General features: G+C 51.2%; 3 protein-coding genes and 1 non-coding gene across 4 annotated transcripts; 1 reads left to right on the forward strand and 3 right to left on the reverse strand.

Annotated features, from left to right (window-relative positions):
• Positions 1–71: 71 nt before the first annotated feature.
• Positions 72–6,432, reverse strand: RPL29 (ribosomal protein RPL29). Its single transcript, XM_018781722.1, has 2 exons — positions 3,978–6,432; positions 72–3,403 (listed from the first exon to the last, which is right to left on the reverse strand). Exons 1-2 carry the CDS (start codon positions 5,298–5,300, stop codon positions 2,093–2,095), a joined length of 2,634 nt encoding a protein of 877 aa, XP_018635680.1. The 5' UTR covers positions 5,301–6,432; the 3' UTR covers positions 72–2,092.
• A 147-nt stretch (positions 6,433–6,579) lies between these two features.
• Positions 6,580–14,666, forward strand: TGME49_275350 (TBC domain-containing protein). The gene is made up of 3 exons (XM_002371889.2): positions 6,580–11,307; positions 11,776–11,898; positions 12,144–14,666. The coding sequence occupies exons 1-3, from the start codon at positions 9,275–9,277 to the stop codon at positions 12,817–12,819; spliced, it is 2,832 nt and encodes a 943-aa protein (XP_002371930.1). The 5' UTR covers positions 6,580–9,274; the 3' UTR covers positions 12,820–14,666.
• On the reverse strand, positions 6,972–7,053 carry TGME49_275340. The gene has a single exon. It is a non-coding gene; the product is annotated as a tRNA-Ser (tRNA).
• A 732-nt stretch (positions 14,667–15,398) lies between the features above and the next one.
• Positions 15,399–17,028, reverse strand: SRS47A (SAG-related sequence SRS47A; the record flags this gene model as incomplete). The annotated part of the gene is made up of 1 exon (XM_018781723.1): positions 15,399–17,028. The coding sequence occupies exon 1, from the start codon at positions 15,954–15,956 to the stop codon at positions 15,399–15,401; it is 558 nt and encodes a 185-aa protein (XP_018635679.1). The 5' UTR covers positions 15,957–17,028.
• Between the last annotated feature and the right edge of the window lie 2,474 nt (positions 17,029–19,502).

Here is a 19,502-nt window from a genome sequence, read left to right on the forward strand (position 1 = left end):
CATTAGTCACGAGAGATACTGGTATCTTTTTATGTGCGTAACACACGGATAAGCACGCATGTTCTGCGTCGGGGTACTAGTGCCCGAACCCGTATTTCCCCACGTGCTACAACAGATATAAGTTTCTTTCCTTCTCGTATCAAGAGGAACTCTGAGTTGTTTTGTAGCCGACAGAACTCCGTCGGGCGCGACCAAGGAACGAAACGCCCCTCGGTCGTCCTCCACCAAAGCACCTTTTTCGTCCTCGAACCGGGAGAGTGAAGGCTGTGCCCGAGAAAGAAAACGTGAAAGTGAGTTCGACTGACCGCACAAAAGAGCCAGTAGCCGGGGAGAACTCATACGCCGGGAAGAATTAGGGGAAACACGCTCTAAAAAACCGAAAAGAGGCACCGCTTGAAAGCGGGAGATCGGAGGCGCCCCCCGTTATGGGTAAACACTTAGGCCGCCAAACCTCCTCGTTCCCCCCTCTCTTCCCACTGCGTTTCAGTAAATTGTCGTCTTTATTCTTCACAGTGTCAGTCTATCCACTAATTAAAATCGGGCTGGTCTCACATCGTCCTTCGGCCCTTCACCTGCACGGCATCGGCTAAAAAGAAGGAAACCACTGTTCTACGCTGAGGGCGGATCTCGTCCATTGACGCGCGTGAAAGACACCAGAACTCTCGCATTCAGCGCATTTTCGCTGAAAAGTCAAGATGTTTTCTAGTTCCCTCCAAGCACACTGTTGCCCTCCTCCGCTGTTAACCAGAATTGGCAAAAAGAAGACCTGACACTCTTTTATTTCGACCACCTGCGGCAGCAGAAGCGTTGACGTGAATTCCTTGCTTCGGAGTCCCTCGTGTGCCCCCGTGCTGCTTTCAGAAAAAGACACCTCAGCCTGGAGAACATCTCCTTCTTTTCTTGACATGTGCCTCGCATTCTCTGTGGTCTACAAGCGAGACAGAAAAGGAAATCCTATCACAACTCAGTTTGACTCCATGCTTGTCCACGTGTACGCGCCGTCACCGCGGCAGCTCTCTTCTTAATCACACACGCTCACATCTCAGAAAAGAATGCGCATGGTAGGCACCTGTTCATACCTCGCAGTGTGTGCTGTCAAGCAAACAACTTAGATACCTTTACAGAGGAAAAAGAGAACATGCCCGGAAGGTGTCGATTTCCTTTTTTCTTGATTACAAATAGATTCTCTTGCTTTTGTCGGAAAACATGAAAGGAGACTGTCGCTCTTCCGCAAGCTTTCACCCTTCCTTCAGTGTCTGTCCCTAGCCCCTCAGGTTCACTGATCTATCACCGAACTTCAAAGGGAGAGACACCAGACCTCCAGGCTTCGTCTCAAGAGGGCGATGCATCCTCTCTGCAGCCCACCCTCTTCCACTTCATATGCATCTTTGCACACTAGGTAGCAACATCATCCATGCTTACGACTTTTGCCCAGCCAGTTCCACTCTCTACACCCTGTTTCCTCCCTTGTCAAAACTTCTTTACCTTTCCCCTTCTCTCCGTCTCGTCGAAGATTTCACCTTTCTCATGGCAATACACTGATATATACATACATGTACGGCGAAGCAAGGCATATGTCTATATATACATGCATGTGGGAGTGGAAAGGGACCAATTTACACGTGAGTGTGGATTTGCCTGTCCGGGAACTTCACACAAAGTACAAGTCTGGATAATTCATCCTCTGTCCCTGCTCTTCAGTTGCAGGAGTGAGCGCCACAATGCATCGGGTCTTGGCAATTGTTCTTGTTCTCCATTAGAACGGTTTCGCAGACGTGAAGAGTCTCCGAACGTCGTCCTAGGTCTTGAAAAGAAGGGATAGAAGTGGCCGCAGAAGGGCCGACAGAAGAAAAGGCAACAGCATAAGACGCGAGAGAAGAAAGGCGAAAGACGCAGAGAGACTCCTAGGAAAGAAACAAACAGACCAAGGCCGACGAGAATCCGAAGCGGCGCATGGGCACGAAGACACGAATATAGATGAGAGATTACGAGATAGAATGGCTTCCGAGCCTTCATCGTAGTTCGACACAAAGAAATTAGGGACCTGAAGAAGAAATGAAGAGAAATGGTTGAAAGGAGGAGCCTGCAGGGCTCACGCTCGTGGCTTTCCGCTCTTCTTCGTCAGACCAGCAGACGTAGCTTCTCGTGATTGAACAGAAGACACTTCGAGTCGGATGGCTGTCTTCTCCCCTGGTCTCGCACTTCCGTGGGTGCTCTCGAATTTCTCGTGCTTCGTTTCTGTCTCGCTCGTCTTAGCTTTCTGAGACTTCCCCTTCTCTTTCCCGACGTCTTTCCTTGTCTCTTTTCCGGTGTCTTTCCTTGTCTTTGAATCACGTTTCTCATGTTGGGCAGTGGATGCTTCCACCCGTGTTCTCTCTTCTTTCCCGGTTTTCTTGCTGACTTGTTCTCGCCCATGCTTTTCTTCGTGTGCCTCCGCTCTCTGTTCTCCTTCCGCTTGGTTCTTCCACGAAGATCTATCGGAGCCAGGTAGACGAGATGCTGTCGCAGGAGAAGAAGAAAGAGAAGAGGACGAAGAACGAGAAGAGGTCTTTGGCTTCGAGATTGCTACTTCCTCGTCTGTGTCGGTGTTCTCTGCATTCTCAGAACTCTTCTCCACTCTCGACTGTACCCCGCGTTTCTCGTTGCTGGCCCACTCCGCCTTCGGCTGCTCCGAGGAGCGAATTGATTCCTCTGGGTGTTTCTTGCTCTTCTTCCCCTCAGGAGTCGTTTTGTCAGGCCTTTGCTTCGCCCCCCCGTCCGCTGTCTCCGATCCTCGCGCTTCTCTTCTCTCCTGCCTGCTTATCTCCCTTCCCACCTCCTGCTGAGAAGAAGACACACTGCGTAGCTTCGAGTGCGACTCCTTCTTCGCAGACAGTCCGTCGGAAGAAGAACGATCGCCCTCAGCTGGGGAAGCAGAAAGAGAAGAGGAAGATGGGGCTGAAGACGAGGCTGAAGATGATGTGAACGGCTCTTCACTAGCGGAAAGAGAAAGATGTTTTTTCGAGGCGGGTGCAGAAGAATTTGAAGAAGACGAGAGAGCTGAGGGAGCAGCTAGCCGTCGTGAATCGGAGGCGACAGACGAAGCAGAAGCCAAGGAAGAAGATGGGTTCCGCTTCTTATCGCTCCCGCTGTCCGGTCGACTCGACGACGAATCTGGACTTCTTGCCGGCTGAGGTGCTCCACTTGTCTCCACGCGTTGAAGCGTTTTATCGACAGGAAGAAGCAGGCCCTGCTGCCAAGGGTCGATGTCTTTGTGGAGCCCCAGGTGCCGCTCGTAGCGAATCGTCAGCAGCTGAGCAAGGTAGTGTCGCGCCTCTTTCAGCAAATGTGGCTTGTATTCGGTGCTGTACGCGCGTTTCAACAGTTCCAAGCGGGCAATCTCCTGCCGCGTCAAAAGAACCTCCTTATGGAGCCGTAAAGAAGAGAAAGCAAAGCGAAAGCTACATCAAGCGAACGGGCCAGAAGTGAAAAGAAAGTGCGTGACTTTCACATGCCTCTCTTTGCGGCTTAGGCGATCCTAAAGTCGGATCCTACGACACGCATAGCGAGAGATCAGACGAAATGTTCACTTGAGGGCGTCTCGCACAAACGGCAAATCACGAGTCGATTGGGAGAGAAGGCTAATTGTGCAATGCAAATGCTGAAACAGCATGGACGCTAGCAACTCACAATGCAGGTGATGCACATAGAGTTACAAATACAGATACATACATATATATATATATATATATATATAAATATCGGCTGATATGTACACGTTATTCAAATATGTATATGCATATATAGAACGATATATACCCAGACAGACAGCGTTCCCGCCCTTGTCTTTTCAGTTCATTTCTCTTTTGAACTCTCTCTGTTTCTGCTGTCTTATCGTCTCTCTCAAACCTGTCTTCTTCCTCACTTTCTGTGCTGCCACTGTGAGCAAGGTCGCTGTCGTGCCTCGCGAAACCCTTTGTCCCATTTGATACACTTACACGTTCAATTTCTGGAGTGGACAGCTCGCGTATTTCATTTCCTTTCCGCACTTTCATTTCAACTGAGCCGAGCCCTCTTCTTTTTCCTCTTGCCATGGAGGGGGCAGCCAGCCCAGTCCACTCTTCTTCGGACTGGTGGAGGATCCGCTGATTCCTTCGGTGTTCTTGCTCTCGATATCTCGCCCTAACCGTCTCGGGCGCAATCTGAAACTCCAATGAGAGCGAGGAAGTCTTTTCAGTCTCACTTTTGGCCTCTCCGCGCTCTCTCCCGTGCATCTTCAGACTCCTACCGTCTCCTAGAAGTGCGGTGTCAGGCACCTCACGGTCTCCCAGTCTTCGGCGCCTCTGGCAACCTCGTGCGACTGAAGAGAAAAACGAAGAGCAAGCGGCGGAGTGGTGTCGATGGTCGTAAGAAGCCAGCCGCCGAAGAAAGGAGGTTTTCCCACGGAAGAGTGGCAAAAAATCTACGTTCGTGTGTGTCTCCGACGCACTGCGCGGAACAGTTGCAGCGAACAACTCAGGCGCTGGCAACCGGGATGTTCTGGCCGAGGTGTATGTACAGCTGGTCACCGCACAGTGAGTTGGCGGCACCGCCTGTGGCGGGGTAGCCTTTTGAGGAAGGAAGAACCCCAACGGAGCTCGTGCGGTTCCTGTCCACACGCGCTCTTCAGAAAGTGGTGCATTCGCCTGTCGATGGGGACGAATTGGATTTGAATGCGCGGGCGCTTGGTGAAGGCTTGAACCTTTCTTGAGGCCATCCTCCAGCGCATCTGCTTGGGCCTCTCTCTGGGGCACCCGCTGTACACCTCGCGCGCCTTCTGCATCTCTCCCGCTGCCAGTCCCGCGCCAAAACGATCCTGACAGCTTCCTCACCGGGAAGAAGTAATTTCTGGATAGCGCGAGAGAAACGGAAGAGGTGAACGGTGAAGAGACGACAGATGCTTTCGCAGGTGGAGCAGCAGGGAGGCTCAGATGGCACAGTGCGTTTGGCGAAGAGAGAAGTGACGCGGAGGACGGGAAGAGCGCGTCACAAGACGAGGAGGTAAACCTGCAAAGGCGAAGGCTACTTCCGGAAGGCTTCACTGTCTCTTCACTTGTAGGACGGACGGTGTCAACAGAAGGCAGAGCGGGGGGAATCACGCACCGAGAAGCGGGGAGAGAATGTGCATCGACGCGAGAGAAGGAGAAGCATACAAGGAAAACTGCAAGACGAGAAAACGGGGACGACGCGACGAAGAGAGAAAGAAAAGAGAGAAGGCGGAAGGAGCACACAGAAGGCCGGCGCGCGGCCCTTCTGGTGCAGCGAGGGCGGGCAGTCGCCATTCAACTCTCGACACGCGCCTCTCTCCTGTCGCCACAGAGCAAGAGAGGAGAGATCCCCTTGCCTCGGGAGGAAAACTACATAAGGGTATGTTCTGTGCGAGCCGAAGAAGAAAGTCGGCATGGCCCAAGGGTCGAAAGACCAGAAGGACGCCTTGTCTGTGATTGGGGATCCCCGGGATGGAGAGCAAACACGTACCCGACGCTAACGAGCACTATTGAAATGATCAGGAAAGTCGAGAATGAACGAACTGAATAAAGAGATCGGCGGATCCTTCCTAGTTTAAACGGCAAAAAAGCTGCGGAGCCCGGTGTGCAGATGCAGAGAGTGCCACTGCACTGGGTGAGACAGAAGGACTGACGTTCGAGCGCGGGAGACGGCGCGAGGGGGAGAGACTCTCCCCATCGAAGTTTGCTTCAACAGAAGAAAAAACAATCAAGTACCTTATTTTGGCTTCACAGGAAGAAGGAGCGGCAACCCCGAACACGGCAACCGGAAAGACGGGAACCTGCCGGTGAATGAGGCTACGACGCACACGGAAATGCATCTGTGCCCGCAGTCAATTCACTGCGCTCCGGGAGCAATTCGCGAGAGAAAAGTCTTTCTCTGCTTTGTAAAGCAACGAGAAAAAGGCCACCTGGTCACTCTGCGTCAGTACGATTCGAATGAGGAAGGTACGAGCAAACGTCTGTTTGGTCACCCTCCATTTCGCGCGTCGTCTACTGACACTGTCGTATCCGTGGAAAGAGGGCGGACTCGCACACCTTTTGAAGTGACTAGGTGGTTTAGATGCAAATGGGTATCCTTTCTTTGTCTCGTCTATAACGTCAAATAGTTTTTTCGGCCGGCCAACTGGCCACCTCACTATTGAATTTCTGATTGTTCACATGTGTAGCGCCGTAGTGGTGTGTTGCTAAGCAAATCAACGGCCTCGATGCATCCGTCCTTGGTAGGCGACTTAACGTTTGCCGATGTTACCATCCATGTGCGTTTTCGTCCCACCCCCCACAAACAATTAGACGAAGGACAACAGAAGCTTGCTGTCCTTTCACCTACAAAAAGTCAAACGCCTGGTCTCGATCACTAGCTAAGCGTTTTCCGGCACGGACCAGATTCGCTCTTCTAGGTGTTCCGTGTCTCCGCGTGTCGAGAGAGGCGTCGCCAGTTGTGGCGACTGATAACGACCCAAGGCCCCATACTCGCAACCGAGAAAGAAAGGCAGTCAAAACTGAGACGGATAAAATCAAGGAAACAAAAATGCAGGGAAGGATGCGGAATTGTAGCCTTTTCAAGTTCGGGTACACTAGAGGGAACCATTTGGGAAGGTTGCGGCAATCCTTGAGCCATATCGCTGATCATCGTTCGGGAGAAACCCATCACACCGGCGCAGCTATCCCTCACAGTGCCCTTCAGTTTGTCTTGAACGAACAAGGAAGTGAAAGCAATAAGCAGCTTCCTCCTCCAGTATATTCAGTCACGACATCAGAGCGGTGGACCTAGAGCGCTGGCCTGCAGGGTGCTGTAGATCTCACGGCAGCGCGCGTATTTTGTTCCATGGGAACGAGTCACAAATATGCGAAGTGTCCAGGAAGAAAATCACGAAATGAAACTAGGGTACTTCTCGCCGGTTTCTTTTTTCGTAAATAGACACAAGACGCAAATTCTACCCAGGACGACGGCTGCAGGGTTCGAACCTGCGCGGGCAGAGCCCATTGGATTTCAAGTCCAACTCCTTAACCACTCGGACAAACCGCCGGGTGTCATGGCGTTATATCCGGGGGTTACTCTTCTAGGACGCCTTTCTGAGGAGATGCGCTGGACATAAAATTAACGGAATGGACACCGGGAATCGTGGGATGTTCCTTTGATACATTGGTACCTGTGGGAAGACGGTTCGAACCGATATGGCATCTCCTACCTTCGGATGCCCGATCCAGTTTTTCCGGCAGTAGTGCTATATATGTTGTGAGGTTGGACAAGCAACGCTGTCTTTCCCCTCGAAGTCAGTACAAACCACTCAGTTAGTGGGACATGAAAATCACTGCACTGATGCACAGCGTCGTATGAATTCCTCCGTGATTGCTATCCAGTTTTATCTAAGAGACATTAGAGACGACCTGTTTCTGACACGGTTGGCAGTACAGGAATTTCCCGCTGTGGTGAAAAAACGCCGTGCGTTCGTTTGCATCACACGCCATCAACCGCAGAGCACAGTTCTGGGTCCAATCTCAAACTGCTGTCGCGCGAAACAGCCTTGTGCTTTGGGAGAAGACTTCTGCTGAGGTGGCGATTTCCTATGCAGTTCATACAATTACTGGCTATGGTTCTATTTACTTTTTTTTCTACACCCGGGCTACCCGTGGTGCCAGCCATCAACAAAACGGATCCCCTGTATATCAGTGACCGAAACGAGAGAAATACGAGCGCGATGTGGCGGGCGAAACAAAGCGGAAAAGTCCGCTAATATGTATAACTGCGTTTTCCTCTCTAGCGGGTGCTTCGAATTCCGAGGTGTCGCTCTTTGGTTCAGCCAGGCTCGGACGGGGTACAGGGGACGAGCACCGCAACAGATTTCCTGGTTTGTGGTTCCAGAGCCCAGTATCGCCTAGAAAGGGATCTTTGGCACTAACTCCCTATCCACTATCTGCTGCATCACTCTTACCGTATCTTTACACGTACTAAACAAACTGGCAGCTACACTTCCCTTGAGCTGTCTCGCTTCGGTTTACTGTGAAATAGGACACGGTCTCTACCCCTGCGAGTCGCTCAGCGAAAACGAGGCAATTTTGATTGTGGACAGATGGAAAGAATGTCCTGGAATCTGGGACATTAACAGAAAAAGCAGACATGAAGTGTTCGGAGACTGGCGGCCTCCCACCAAGCCTCGAAAATAAGCCGTGAATTCCCTGCACCGTAGAGCCCTCGATGTTTCGGGTATAGGCATGTGTCTAGGCACGGAGAAAGACGAGCCATAGCTGGAAAGAAACATTCTGTGTTTTCAGTAGCATTCTCCTAAGATAAAACGATATATGAAAATGGTATGCTGGGAAGTATGTTCAATAGTGGAAGAGAAACGAACTCCCAGTGCAGTGTGCAGCAAGGAAGCAGCGCCCCCCTTGACGCCTCCTCTGTGGTGTTTCTGCCCCAAGGCACCCCTGCAGATGTAACTGGCTTGTCCGCTTGTTAAACGGTAACGTTTGTCCTTCCTCTCTATCCGGTCTTATGCACAGCTACAACTGTGGCTTTTTCATGTTTTATCCGGTTTTTTAAGTCTGTGGAAGGGCCTCTCTGTTGGTTACCGAACCTACAGCGGACGAAGAACCTGCCCAGGACGAGGAGCTAGCAGAACGCCGAAAATTCCGCATCCGTTGTTGTTCGAAATATACATGTCAGGTCATGCGGAAGTCGCACATCGTCGTGAGGCCGAGGTTGGTTTTACCGGCGCAAAACTGTCGCGAAGTCGTGGACTTTGTGTGAAGGGAGCCGGCCTTGTGGCACTTGACTGAGGAACTGTTTTGCTGTCGCTGCGAACGTTTCCTCGTGCGACCGCATGTGTCGATTCCTTCCGGCGGCAAATTTGGTGATTGTTTCCTCCCGTTGTTGCGTCGTTTCTCCTCCGTCTACTGCACCAAAAAGACTCTCTTCTCACACACTTTTCTGAGATAGCTTCGCCCTGTCAATGCCGTCTTCTCTCTGAAACCAGGCTCGAGCGTAGACACGAAACTGGATCGGAGAGAAGCAGAGTTCATTCCTCAAAACATTAACAGAGGGATAGCGTAATTTCACAGGCTCCCGTCTACTCGCTCTCGAGAGCAGGACTTAGGATCTGCTTCTGTAGGTACACCCCAAGGAAGACAGGGCTAGGGGCTAGGTGATCCGAAACCCGGTGGATTTGCGCAGTTCCTTCCTCGGCTCTTTCGAGGGTTTCGGTTTCGAGCACCTCCATCCGTCGTATTTTCCCTCCGTTTTTCTCGCCATGTCATCTCCGTCAATTTTTTCCGAAGGTGGGGCGAGTGCACAGAGCGGATTGGGGTCGTGTTCTGTAGATGGCGCCTTTCTCGACGACGACGACGGGCTGCCGCCGCTCACGGTCTCGGATATTTCCCGGTTGTTTGACTCCCACATATCCTCGCCCCTTGCCGAGCAAGCGAGAAGAGTGCTTGCGACAGGCCGCTTGGATGAGGCGCCGCCTGCTTCGGGCGTCTGCGCCGAGGAGTTCCCGGTGCCGTCCTCCCCGCTTCTTCGCCGCATCGTCTGGCAGCGATACCTCGGCCTCTTGGAAGGGGAGGAGGCATCGGAGTGGGCTGCCCAGGTCGAAGTGAACAGGAAAAAGTATTTCCAGTTGCGAGAGGAACAAAAGCTGAGCACCAAGAGGCTCACTGCGCTGGATCCGCAGAAGTTCCACCCTCTCGCGGCGACAGCGGACAATCCGTGGAGTCAGAAGCAGCAGAACGACAGCTTGATGGAGGAAATCTGGAAAGACGTCGAACGCACCTTTGCAGATCGTGCACTGTTCTGTCGAGACGCTACACGGAAGGCTCTCCAGCGCATCCTCTTCACCTGGAGCCGGCAGAATCCGGATGTGTCGTACAAGCAGGGAATGAATGAGCTCCTTGCGATCTTGTTTCTCATTTGCGTCAGAGAACAAGTGCCTGTTTTTTCTGCGGACACCCTCTCGGAAAATGTGGCGACACACGTTCGTGTCCTGCTTTCCGCGGAGCCCACAGACATCGAAGCCGACGCCTTCTCTCTCTTCAACGCCCTCATGAACGATTTCCTCATGCGCGCCGCCTATATCCCTCCCCCGACTCCGCCGAAACCTGTTGCATCTCCTATGGTAAACATTCTGGGCAAAGGACCGGGGGAGGCTCTAGGAGGGCTTGTGGGGGTAGCCTCTTCGGCCCCGCAGACGCAACAGTCCGCCGTTTTGTGGAGATGCAGTCACATCTTCCATTCGCTTCTGCGGAAGAGCGACACCGCGCTCTACGATCACCTCGTCGAGATGGACGTCCAGCCGCAGCTCTTCCTTCTGCGCTGGCTCCGACTCCTCTTCAGTCGAGAGTTCCACGTTCAAGACACGATCTTCATCTGGGATGCGATCTTTGCGGATGCCTACCTCCGCAACGGAATTGCTCCGTCCTCTTCGAACTCGAAGTCTTCCTTGAATTCCACTCCTTCCTCAACTGCTGTCCTTTCTGCTCCCTCTCCCAGTTGCTCTGGCGTTTCTCTCACACAAGGCACAGATCTCATGAGCAGCAGTCGCTTGTCGGCCGCCTGCGGCACTTCGCCGCTCGGCCAAGGGTCGTCCTCCAGCCCTTCGTATGTCCCTGAGAAACTGGGAGCTGCTGCTTCTTCACGTCTCCCGCTAACGGATTTCTTTGCTCTTGCCATGCTCATGTTTGTTCGAGAGAATCTCTTGGCCAGCGACGAGACGTCGTGTCTCCGTCGTCTGCTCAAGTTCCCCCCCATTGAGTCTCTGCAGTCTCTCATTCTCCTCGCCCTGTCCCTGCGCACCCCGCAGAAGCCCCGAGGGAATGCTCTCTCCAAGCGACATAGTGCTGCCTCTTCCTCCCGTCCAGCGTCTTTTCTTGAAGACGAGTCGCACAAGTCCCCACCGCAGCGCATCTCGCCTGCGTCCTTCGAGGAAGGAAGAGAGACACGCACACATGGAAGCGGACTGCAGAAGGGATCTCACAGTCTCCCTTCTCCTATACGCATTCGTCACTCACCGTCGTCAGAGGCTCCTCACTCCTTTTCTGCCTCCAGTCCTGTGCCTTCTTTCAACGCTCGTGCATTGCCCCCAGCTCGCGGGGACCTCTACCACGTTACGACCCCTCAAGTGGAAACTGCATGCCCTCCTCTGATAGCTGGCCACGGAGTCGTGCCTCACCACCTGCACCAGACTCAGGCGAAGCGACAGCCGAGCCCAGGACGCGAAGAAGGAGGGCGTTCAGAAAACAGTGCTCTCCCACGCGTCGCGGTCGCAGTAGGACAGAGAGCCGAAACAAAGTAAGACGGGGGGATAGGCAGGCAAATGCGGGCGGAGAAAAAGGGAGAGTTAGAGGGGATGAAAACACGAGGAATAAAGATGAGGCGACGCAGGAGAACGCGGACAGGTAGACAGTGTGGGCAGAGGTGACATTTGTGGGGAACGTGGAGAGACTAGGAGCGAAGCAGAGAGCCAAGTGTAGAGTCCGTGTGCGTCCTGTTTGTTCATGTGGGTGAGTAAGGGCAGAAACGCGTATTGAAGTGTCTCTAGGTCTACAGATGTGACTACTTTATAGATATAGACATGTACACGCACATTTCCATGTGCGTTGGTTGTAGAATTGTCAATGAAGTAGGAAGGACGTGGTCGGTCCTCTTTGCGTTCTTTCGCAACAGCGAGAGGGAAATGAAGGGTACGCTTTTCCCCACTTTAGTAACTTGGTGTGCTGCTGGGTGTTGCCTTTCTTCTCGTTGTTTTCTGTTCTCCAGCATCGGCGAAAATACCGTCGATGGACTGTCGCTCGGCCGCCATGTGGAGGATATTGTGGCAACGCTCAAGGCGGCAGCTCTCTCAGAGGCAGCCGTGGAAGCCGGTGGAATCCAGAGTGGACGGTGAGACTCAAGGATTCAGTCCATTTGTTGAACCACTTCTATATCATTTCCTCGCTTACTTTAAGCGATTTCTCTGCGTGTTCGTATTCCTGAGTGAATTGTGTTTCTGAGCATCTCAATATCTGCGGGGTCTGCTTCTCCCTGTCCCTTGTGCAACACGTCTGTGTCTCAGGGTTGTCTTTTCTGGACCTTCACACGCTGGCTTTTGTTTTCTGTTTCCTTCTGTTTCGTACTTGTGCATCCAGGCCCTCTTCGTCAGCTTCCTGCCCTTTGGGTTCTCGACCCTTCACCCAGCTTGCACTGTCTTCCGCAATCTCTCGCTTAAGCCTTCTGCAGCGAATGCTGGTCGGCGAGTTGCCGTACAGCCCGTCTCTGTTCATGGTAGAAGAGGAAGCGTTCACGTCTGCTTCTTCGCCTGTGAGGACGCTGGCAGCAACGGAGAGACCCTCACAGTTTTCTCGGGCCTCTCAGCTTCCTTCAGGGGCCACGTCTGGAAATACCCCGGATGGTTGCGTCTTTGATGAGGAAAGAAGGCTGCAGTATTCTGTGGCTCGCGCCGAAAGGCAGCATTCTGAAAAAAGAATAGACGCAGAACGAACAGACAGCGAGGAAATCAGAATCATGCATGATGAAGGTTTCTTTGGTGGCAGAGATGGAGGCCAAGAAGCTGAAGTCCGAATGTATGACAAGCATGGAATACGCGAGATTGACACCCGCGTAACGCGTGGGAGAAATGGACAGGAGGACAAAGAAAAAAAAGGCACATCTTTCTTCTCCCCTTCGTCTCTACCTGTCGTTGGAGACTCCAGTTTTGCACGTTCTAACCACCAGCACAACTTAGGCTATTCGCGAGACGATGGTGTGGAGGTAGGCTCACATGATGGACGAGGTTCCGGAGGTATGCGGGCAACTGTTCTATAGAACAGGGGCGAGAGGAAAGAAAAAAGACAGTGAGCGTCCGTAATGCTACGGCACACAAAACAGGAAGAGGGCGTATAACCGGATGTGCAACGACAGGAGCAGTCAAAAGAGGTGGTGGAGACACAGAGAGACTGGCAACGGCGAGCGGGGATGCCTAGCGATGCATCAGCATGATAAGGGGCTAGTATTTCAAGAAAAACTATAAAAAGACGGGTGGAAAGACGAGATTTGAAGTCGCAAAGTTCAAATGCCCTTGTATCTGTGCCACTCAGTCGTTTTCTTGAAACTATGTTCGACACGGCATTGTTTTGCGGAATTCTTCCTCTTTTACTTCCTATTCGCTTCTACGCCGTCTCCAGCTTGTGTCGTTCTATATGACGCGATTGTACGCTTGGCGCTTGTAAGCGGGATCTCTACTCACTCTCCGTCTACTACCTGTGAAGACTCTTGCCAGATACAGTAATTGCAGACTGTGGTGAAGCCCGTTGGCGGGACGAATCCAACAGGGACAGGCGATAATGATGAAAGCACGTCGTAAAAAACGGGTGTTTGTGGGTAAGGGTCAAGCTGCTTCACTGCCACCATCCTGGGGGCGACGTACGAAATCTAATTTTTCGACTCGTTGCTATTAGCCGAGAAAGGACGAGGGAACGGGAAACTGAAACATAAAACGCAGAAAAGAGAGTTTGCCCGTGGTCGGCAAGAATGGCTAGTCTGACATTCCAAGTTGTAGCTCCAGTGTACCGAAACGGACGCTCAGCGTTCTGGCGGTATATTATTTTTTAGATGTGCCACTCCAAAGCGAAAGAGAAATGAAGAAACACTACGGTTGAAAATACGAAAAGTCGGGCGTATGGTTATCCGTTTTCCACAAAAAGTGCAACAGGCGCGCTTGATGGTCTTTCCTTTGGAAGAGAATGAGGCTAGCACTGCCAGTGGTGTGAATATATTATCTGGAAGGCTAGAGTATGAATAGACTAGGAAGTTATAGCCGCATCAACCTATTTCTTCTAGAGGCAACAGCTCATCGATGTACTCGAAACAAGGCAGGACAGATGTGTGTGTATATCGATGGGATTTTTGTGGATGTTTACTGGGAAAACTACCTCCTACCCAACCGATGTGCATACTAGCCCCTCACCGCGATTCTAAGGTGGCGGTGACAGTCTGAGTCATGTTTTGAAGAGGCTGGGTGGAAAGAAGCAAATTAGCCGTGAAAAGAGTTGTCCCCTCTCGTTCTAACTTCACGACGAAAGGCACCTCGCGTGAAAGTCGCAGATGCACGCACTCTGAATTGCAGAACGACAAGATATGTGATCAACAGTGGGCAAAACGGAGCTGCTGCCTACCGCTTCAGTTCTCATTCGGTTTGTCTGTGGGGATGGCACCAGCCAGTCGAAAAATGCCAGGCACAATTGCTACGTGCCAATAAGAGAACTGGCTTGTAGCACACCTTATGAACGAGTGCAGCAGATCGGGAACGAGGAAGAGTCACAATTAATACACATATGCAGCCCAGGGACAAAAGGAAATCCCCAAGGCACGGCGAGGGCGCAAGGTTGGCGATGCTGACGTACGGAATCCGGATTGGGGTTGCGCTTTGATGCAGGTACAGGGGTCGAAAGAGTGGATCATTCCGACTAGTACTGTAAATATGAGCAACAACTTTTTCGGTCTTGCGTGAAAAGTGTCAGTGCTTGCGTCAGTCTGGACCCCTGTGGTCGCTTGGATGGTTTAGGCTGAAGAGGCCTGCCAAGAAAAATACACTCATATCGATGCTCCGATGTCGACTGTCCCGTCGTCATAGCTTGCTGGGACCCAGGGGCGGCCATCCGTTACAATGCAGCACATACAATACGAAAGTGGAGATCCTCTCAAGCAAGACAAGACTTGACCACCCGATGACGAACTCTGCGACTGAGGTGACGTGGCGGCACCTGTTTACCAGTACGATCTGCTGATCATACTAGCGTCTGAGTGGAAGTTTTCTACCGCTATTAATACGAAAGATACTAGTAATCCAAATATTAAGCTGTGTCTCGAAATGAGGACGACACACCCAGAGACGATGCGGCAATCAATGTGCACCTTGTTCAGAAACAAAAATAAGCGCTGCCTGAACGAAAGAGGGCATCTTTCAAGGTTTGGTTGCGATTTTGCAACAAACCTCAACCATTTTGTGGCATCAACGACTCAAAAAGAAGAACCCACCCCTGTCCGCCAGTTTCCTGCACTGGCCTTTTAGCCAAGTTAGATGTACAACCTCCCGACCGACGGAAGAACACATGCGCGCAGTTCCCCAGGTCAGGAAATGCAGAAGCCTCTTGCGGGCATTTATAGCCTGTAGCGAATTCCGAGAGGAGGGATCACACTGCACAATGATGGACAGGAAACGGAATGACGTTGTTTCTGCACGGGTGTGATACCACCAGGAGCAGCGATAAACGGCCGTCAACCTTGTTTACTGGCATGTATCTTGCTGCTTTTTTGCGCATTCGTACTCGCCCTTAGATAATGGGGAAGTGCAGACGAACTTAGGTCTTTTGGAGCAAGGACTGATACGCAAATTACCGCCCTTTTTAACCTGTTTGGTTGAGCGCCAGCACAGAGGAGAGGAGAAGGGCGCCAGCAATAACGAAGCTGTGGTTGGGATGGTCTGTCGCGCCGCTTGTAGACGGCCTCCCATTTTCTTCACTGTCAGTGTCAGGTTCCTCATTCCCTTCTTCTTTATCCTCTTGTTGGGGTTTTGGAGCCACACTGACTATGATTTTACACTCTTGCTTCGATGAATCTGAGATCATTTCCTTCTCATCAGAGGTCTGTGTGCATTTGTAACAGAGCATGACGTGTTCGGAACCAGTTGGAAACTTGGTGATCTGCAGAGCATAGGCGGGAACATTTTTGGCTTCCTCGGACGACTTCCCCTCTACAAGTTTCGCACCCAAATCAAGGCTTGCTAGACTAGCTGTTTGATTGCATGTTTCCGCACTGTACACCTTCTCGAAATTCGCAGGCGACAATGTCCAGTTTTCCGCGCAGCGAAACGTGACCTTCTTGGGCTCGGAATGTTGTGGCGGGACGACTTCTACCAAAGTCTGGCCATTCTTACACTCCTCTGACAGAACAGGGGGGTACATGAAAGTGTTTATTTTTCATTTCCGTGCAAGCAAACAATTTGATGAATTACCAGCCAGACCACAAACCGGAAACGGGCATCCAGGACCTAACTTTATTTTAGCAGCCCATTCTAGACAGAAAAGAAATGGTGGGGTATGTATGGGCGACACGGTGGTGTGGGCGAAATCGAGGAAGAGGAGACAAATTCTTCCAGAGCCGAAAACGAGTCCAGACACGAACAGAAAATAACCGTGGACAAACAGCTGATCCCACAGTCGTCTTTGTAAGGGGCGGGTCTTTACGGAGTCGTAACACGCAGTCACTTCCATTTATCATGGAAGTTACCAGGCCTAAATTTACAGAACGCTGTCAGTGAAAGCAGACTAATCTAACGTATCCGAAAAAGCAACAGTGTTCTCATATGTTTTGCGAATGGCTCAGGCTATCAAGCGTTCCATTAGCCTAGAAAAACGATGAGAATTCATTAAAACCGAACAAATAACTATGTGTTCTGACGTAGCTGAGACTCGCAAAACTCAAGTTCCTCAAGCTGTGGTGACAGTCACATTCGTTGAGACTCACTTGTTCATGCATCGGAGAGGGGACTTTTACCGTATATTGTAACTTGAAATGTACAAGCTATTTTGTTCGGCTCCGACGACGTTCCTGCACTTTGAGGTGAAACTGATGGAGGCTGTGTGACCTCTTCGTTCTTGCAGACGAAGTAGAGGACTTGTGATTCATCGGGCTGTGTCTTCACAGTGAGTTTGTACACATTGTTTCTCTCGTTTCCTGTGGAGAGTTCACCAGCTTTCCCAGCAACGTCTGGTTTAGCTGTTACCTTTTCAAGGTTCAATCCTTCCATTGAAGCGGCATTCTCTGCGCACGACGACTCCTGGCAATATTCTATGGGGGACACTCCCTTCACAACTGGAAATAGAAATGACTCATCAGGGCACTTGAAAAAGAGAGCAGATTCAAGTGACAGGGCAACGAAATTACCATTTTCCCGGCAGGTAAAAGGATTTCTCTCATTATTCTCTCCGTATGCCGACAAGCACAAAAACCCGACAATAATCGGGAGCCCGACTGAACTTCGGAGGCCTCTCAAGACCTGAAGATAAACAGCCCTCTTGACTGGCATCATCACAAACCAGAAGCCTCTTTGCGTAATGCGTTGATAAGGGAAACACAGCTCTCCTTTTAAAATCGTGTCCCCGGGCGATGTCTTGTGCCTATTGCCTCCCTTCTCAAACGAAAACATGAGACGCTCTCGAAAGATTTTTACCGTTGATTCAATGCGCTTCACATCCCTATCGCAAGACATAAGAATAATTCGTGTCGATGGTGCAGAAAACTCGAAATAATGTTTCTATGGTGTCACTGTAATATCTCCAAAGGTGATCAGTCAGAGAGCCGTACCCTCGGAGACTCGTGCAAGTTGAAGACGCCCATGACACGTGCAAATTCAAGACACGTGTGCCGGAGGGGGAGAAGAACACTGGGGTCTGTCACCCCGGGTCACTATTGTTGTGTCCATGGAGACACCCCTTTCGGTATGGGACACTACTGCAGTGCAAAAAATGTACTTAACAAGTAAGGCATACACGAACACGAATCACCTTTTAAATTGGGGATCACAGGGACAGAATTATTACAGAGGGGGGGGGCTCTGTAACCGAATGAAAGTTTCAAGACACTGAATCAGGCGAGGAAAATCTACGATGGTGACTTGCGGACAGAACGCCGGAGTCGCGCTTTGGATGCAGACCGGGGTGTTGACGGAGTGGCTCGCTCGGACTGGGAAATTACACATGAGGGTGGGACTTCATTCAGTCGCGCTTATAACGTGTTTTTGCATTTGTGGATCTGGATTTCTTTTGTTGTTCATGGTTTTGGGAGGCATATCCTGAAAAAATTGCACTCAGAACCATCTTGAGGTGCACGGGCTAGCTGATTGTTCCACGTGGCTGGAGCCAACTGACAGGGACCCCCCCCCAGAGGCACCACGCCTCATACGAGGGTGGACGTCTTTTCAAGCAAGAGCGTCGATAAGGGACTCTCGCGCAGTTTCATGGTCTACGAGTGGTGGTTTTTCGGTTAGATCGGGATCTCGAACATGTTTTAAAGCCACACCGGTTCACTTATTGTCACCAATCATGGATATCGCGGAACAGGCTTATGAGCTATCCGTCGAGCAACATCTCTACTCTGCAGTTATCCGTCGGCACACGCTCCGAGTCTTGCGACTGTTCTCCATTATCCAGTTGAGTCCGCCCCACTGACTCCTGTAGACCTTGACTTTGTTCACGACAACATAGCCAGTTGGTGCCGTGACTGTTAGTTTGTACTTATTATTGGCCGCCGTTTACTTCTCCACCCCCGCTCAACAAAGTAATACTAACTCCAGGGCGGAAGTGATATAGTTACTCTTCTTGCGTGTGTGCACCAACTGTCAAACTGTGGTACCGTGGATCCGCTTGGGGGATCGGGACTTCTGGAACAGGGAAAGCTTTGCTAGAACTTTGTGCGACCTAGCTGAGAACGTGTCGTGTACATGTAGGCGTCTATGTTCCGGCTCCCCGCCGTCGGAAGACACAATCCAGAAGGAACATTTACTTGACCGACTCTGAGATGGTTGCCCAGATGATATTTTTGTCGATCAAGAAACTTTGAGAGGAACGAACAGAAGGAGAATTTAAAAGCACTGCGGAAGTCCGCTGTTTCGTCTCAAAATCTGTTCGACACGCCGGGGGCCAACGTGACAGTTAGCGCATTTCTTGTTCAGAAGCCGATATGAGGACTGCCTGACGTAAGCAGGACACCTTGAATCGCGTAGCGGCTATTTTGTAACAGTTTTTACGACCACACCTTGGCTTCAATGATCAGCGGAAAGACGCTTACTCTCATCGCGTGCCCACCATTTCGCCTTCTCGGTCCGTCAACCAAGATTGAAACTGCAGCTCCCGCCTCACGAAGGAAAACGTGTCTCAGATTGCCAGGTTGAACTCAATGTATGTTGGCCGAGTGAAGGGACCGCAGAAGCCTCTTGCCGGCACCTGTAGAGTTATGGACCTTTCCCTGGTGGGATAAGATAACACAGGGATTGACGGAGAGTGGAATGGCTTCTCTTCTGCATAGAAGTGAACTCACTAGGAGCAGCGATAGTGAATGTCAGTCTGCTAGACAATCATCCACCACCCTACTTCTCAGCGCTCACATAAGAACTCTTAGGTAAAGAAAAAGTGCAGACGTAACTATGTTTGCAAGAACAAGGACTGGGACAGACACTACCGCTCCTTTTACAGAGTTTGTCTCAGGACAGCACAAAGGACAAGATGAGGGCAGCAACAATAGCAATGGTGTGCTTGGGATGGCCTCTCGCAACGCCTGTCCAGGGCTTTTCATTTGTTTCATCGCCGGGTGCGCTGTCGCCATGGTGCTCATATTCTCCTTTATCCCCTCTGGTTGTGTTTTCTCTGGTGCCACATTGACTTGGATGACGCATTCATCGTTAGACGAAACAAGCACAATATTATTTAATTCTCTCTTTTTTGTACGCTTGT

Source organism: Toxoplasma gondii, chromosome X (genome assembly GCF_000006565.2).
Source record: "Toxoplasma gondii ME49 chromosome X, whole genome shotgun sequence".
NCBI lineage: Eukaryota > Apicomplexa > Conoidasida > Eucoccidiorida > Sarcocystidae > Toxoplasma > Toxoplasma gondii.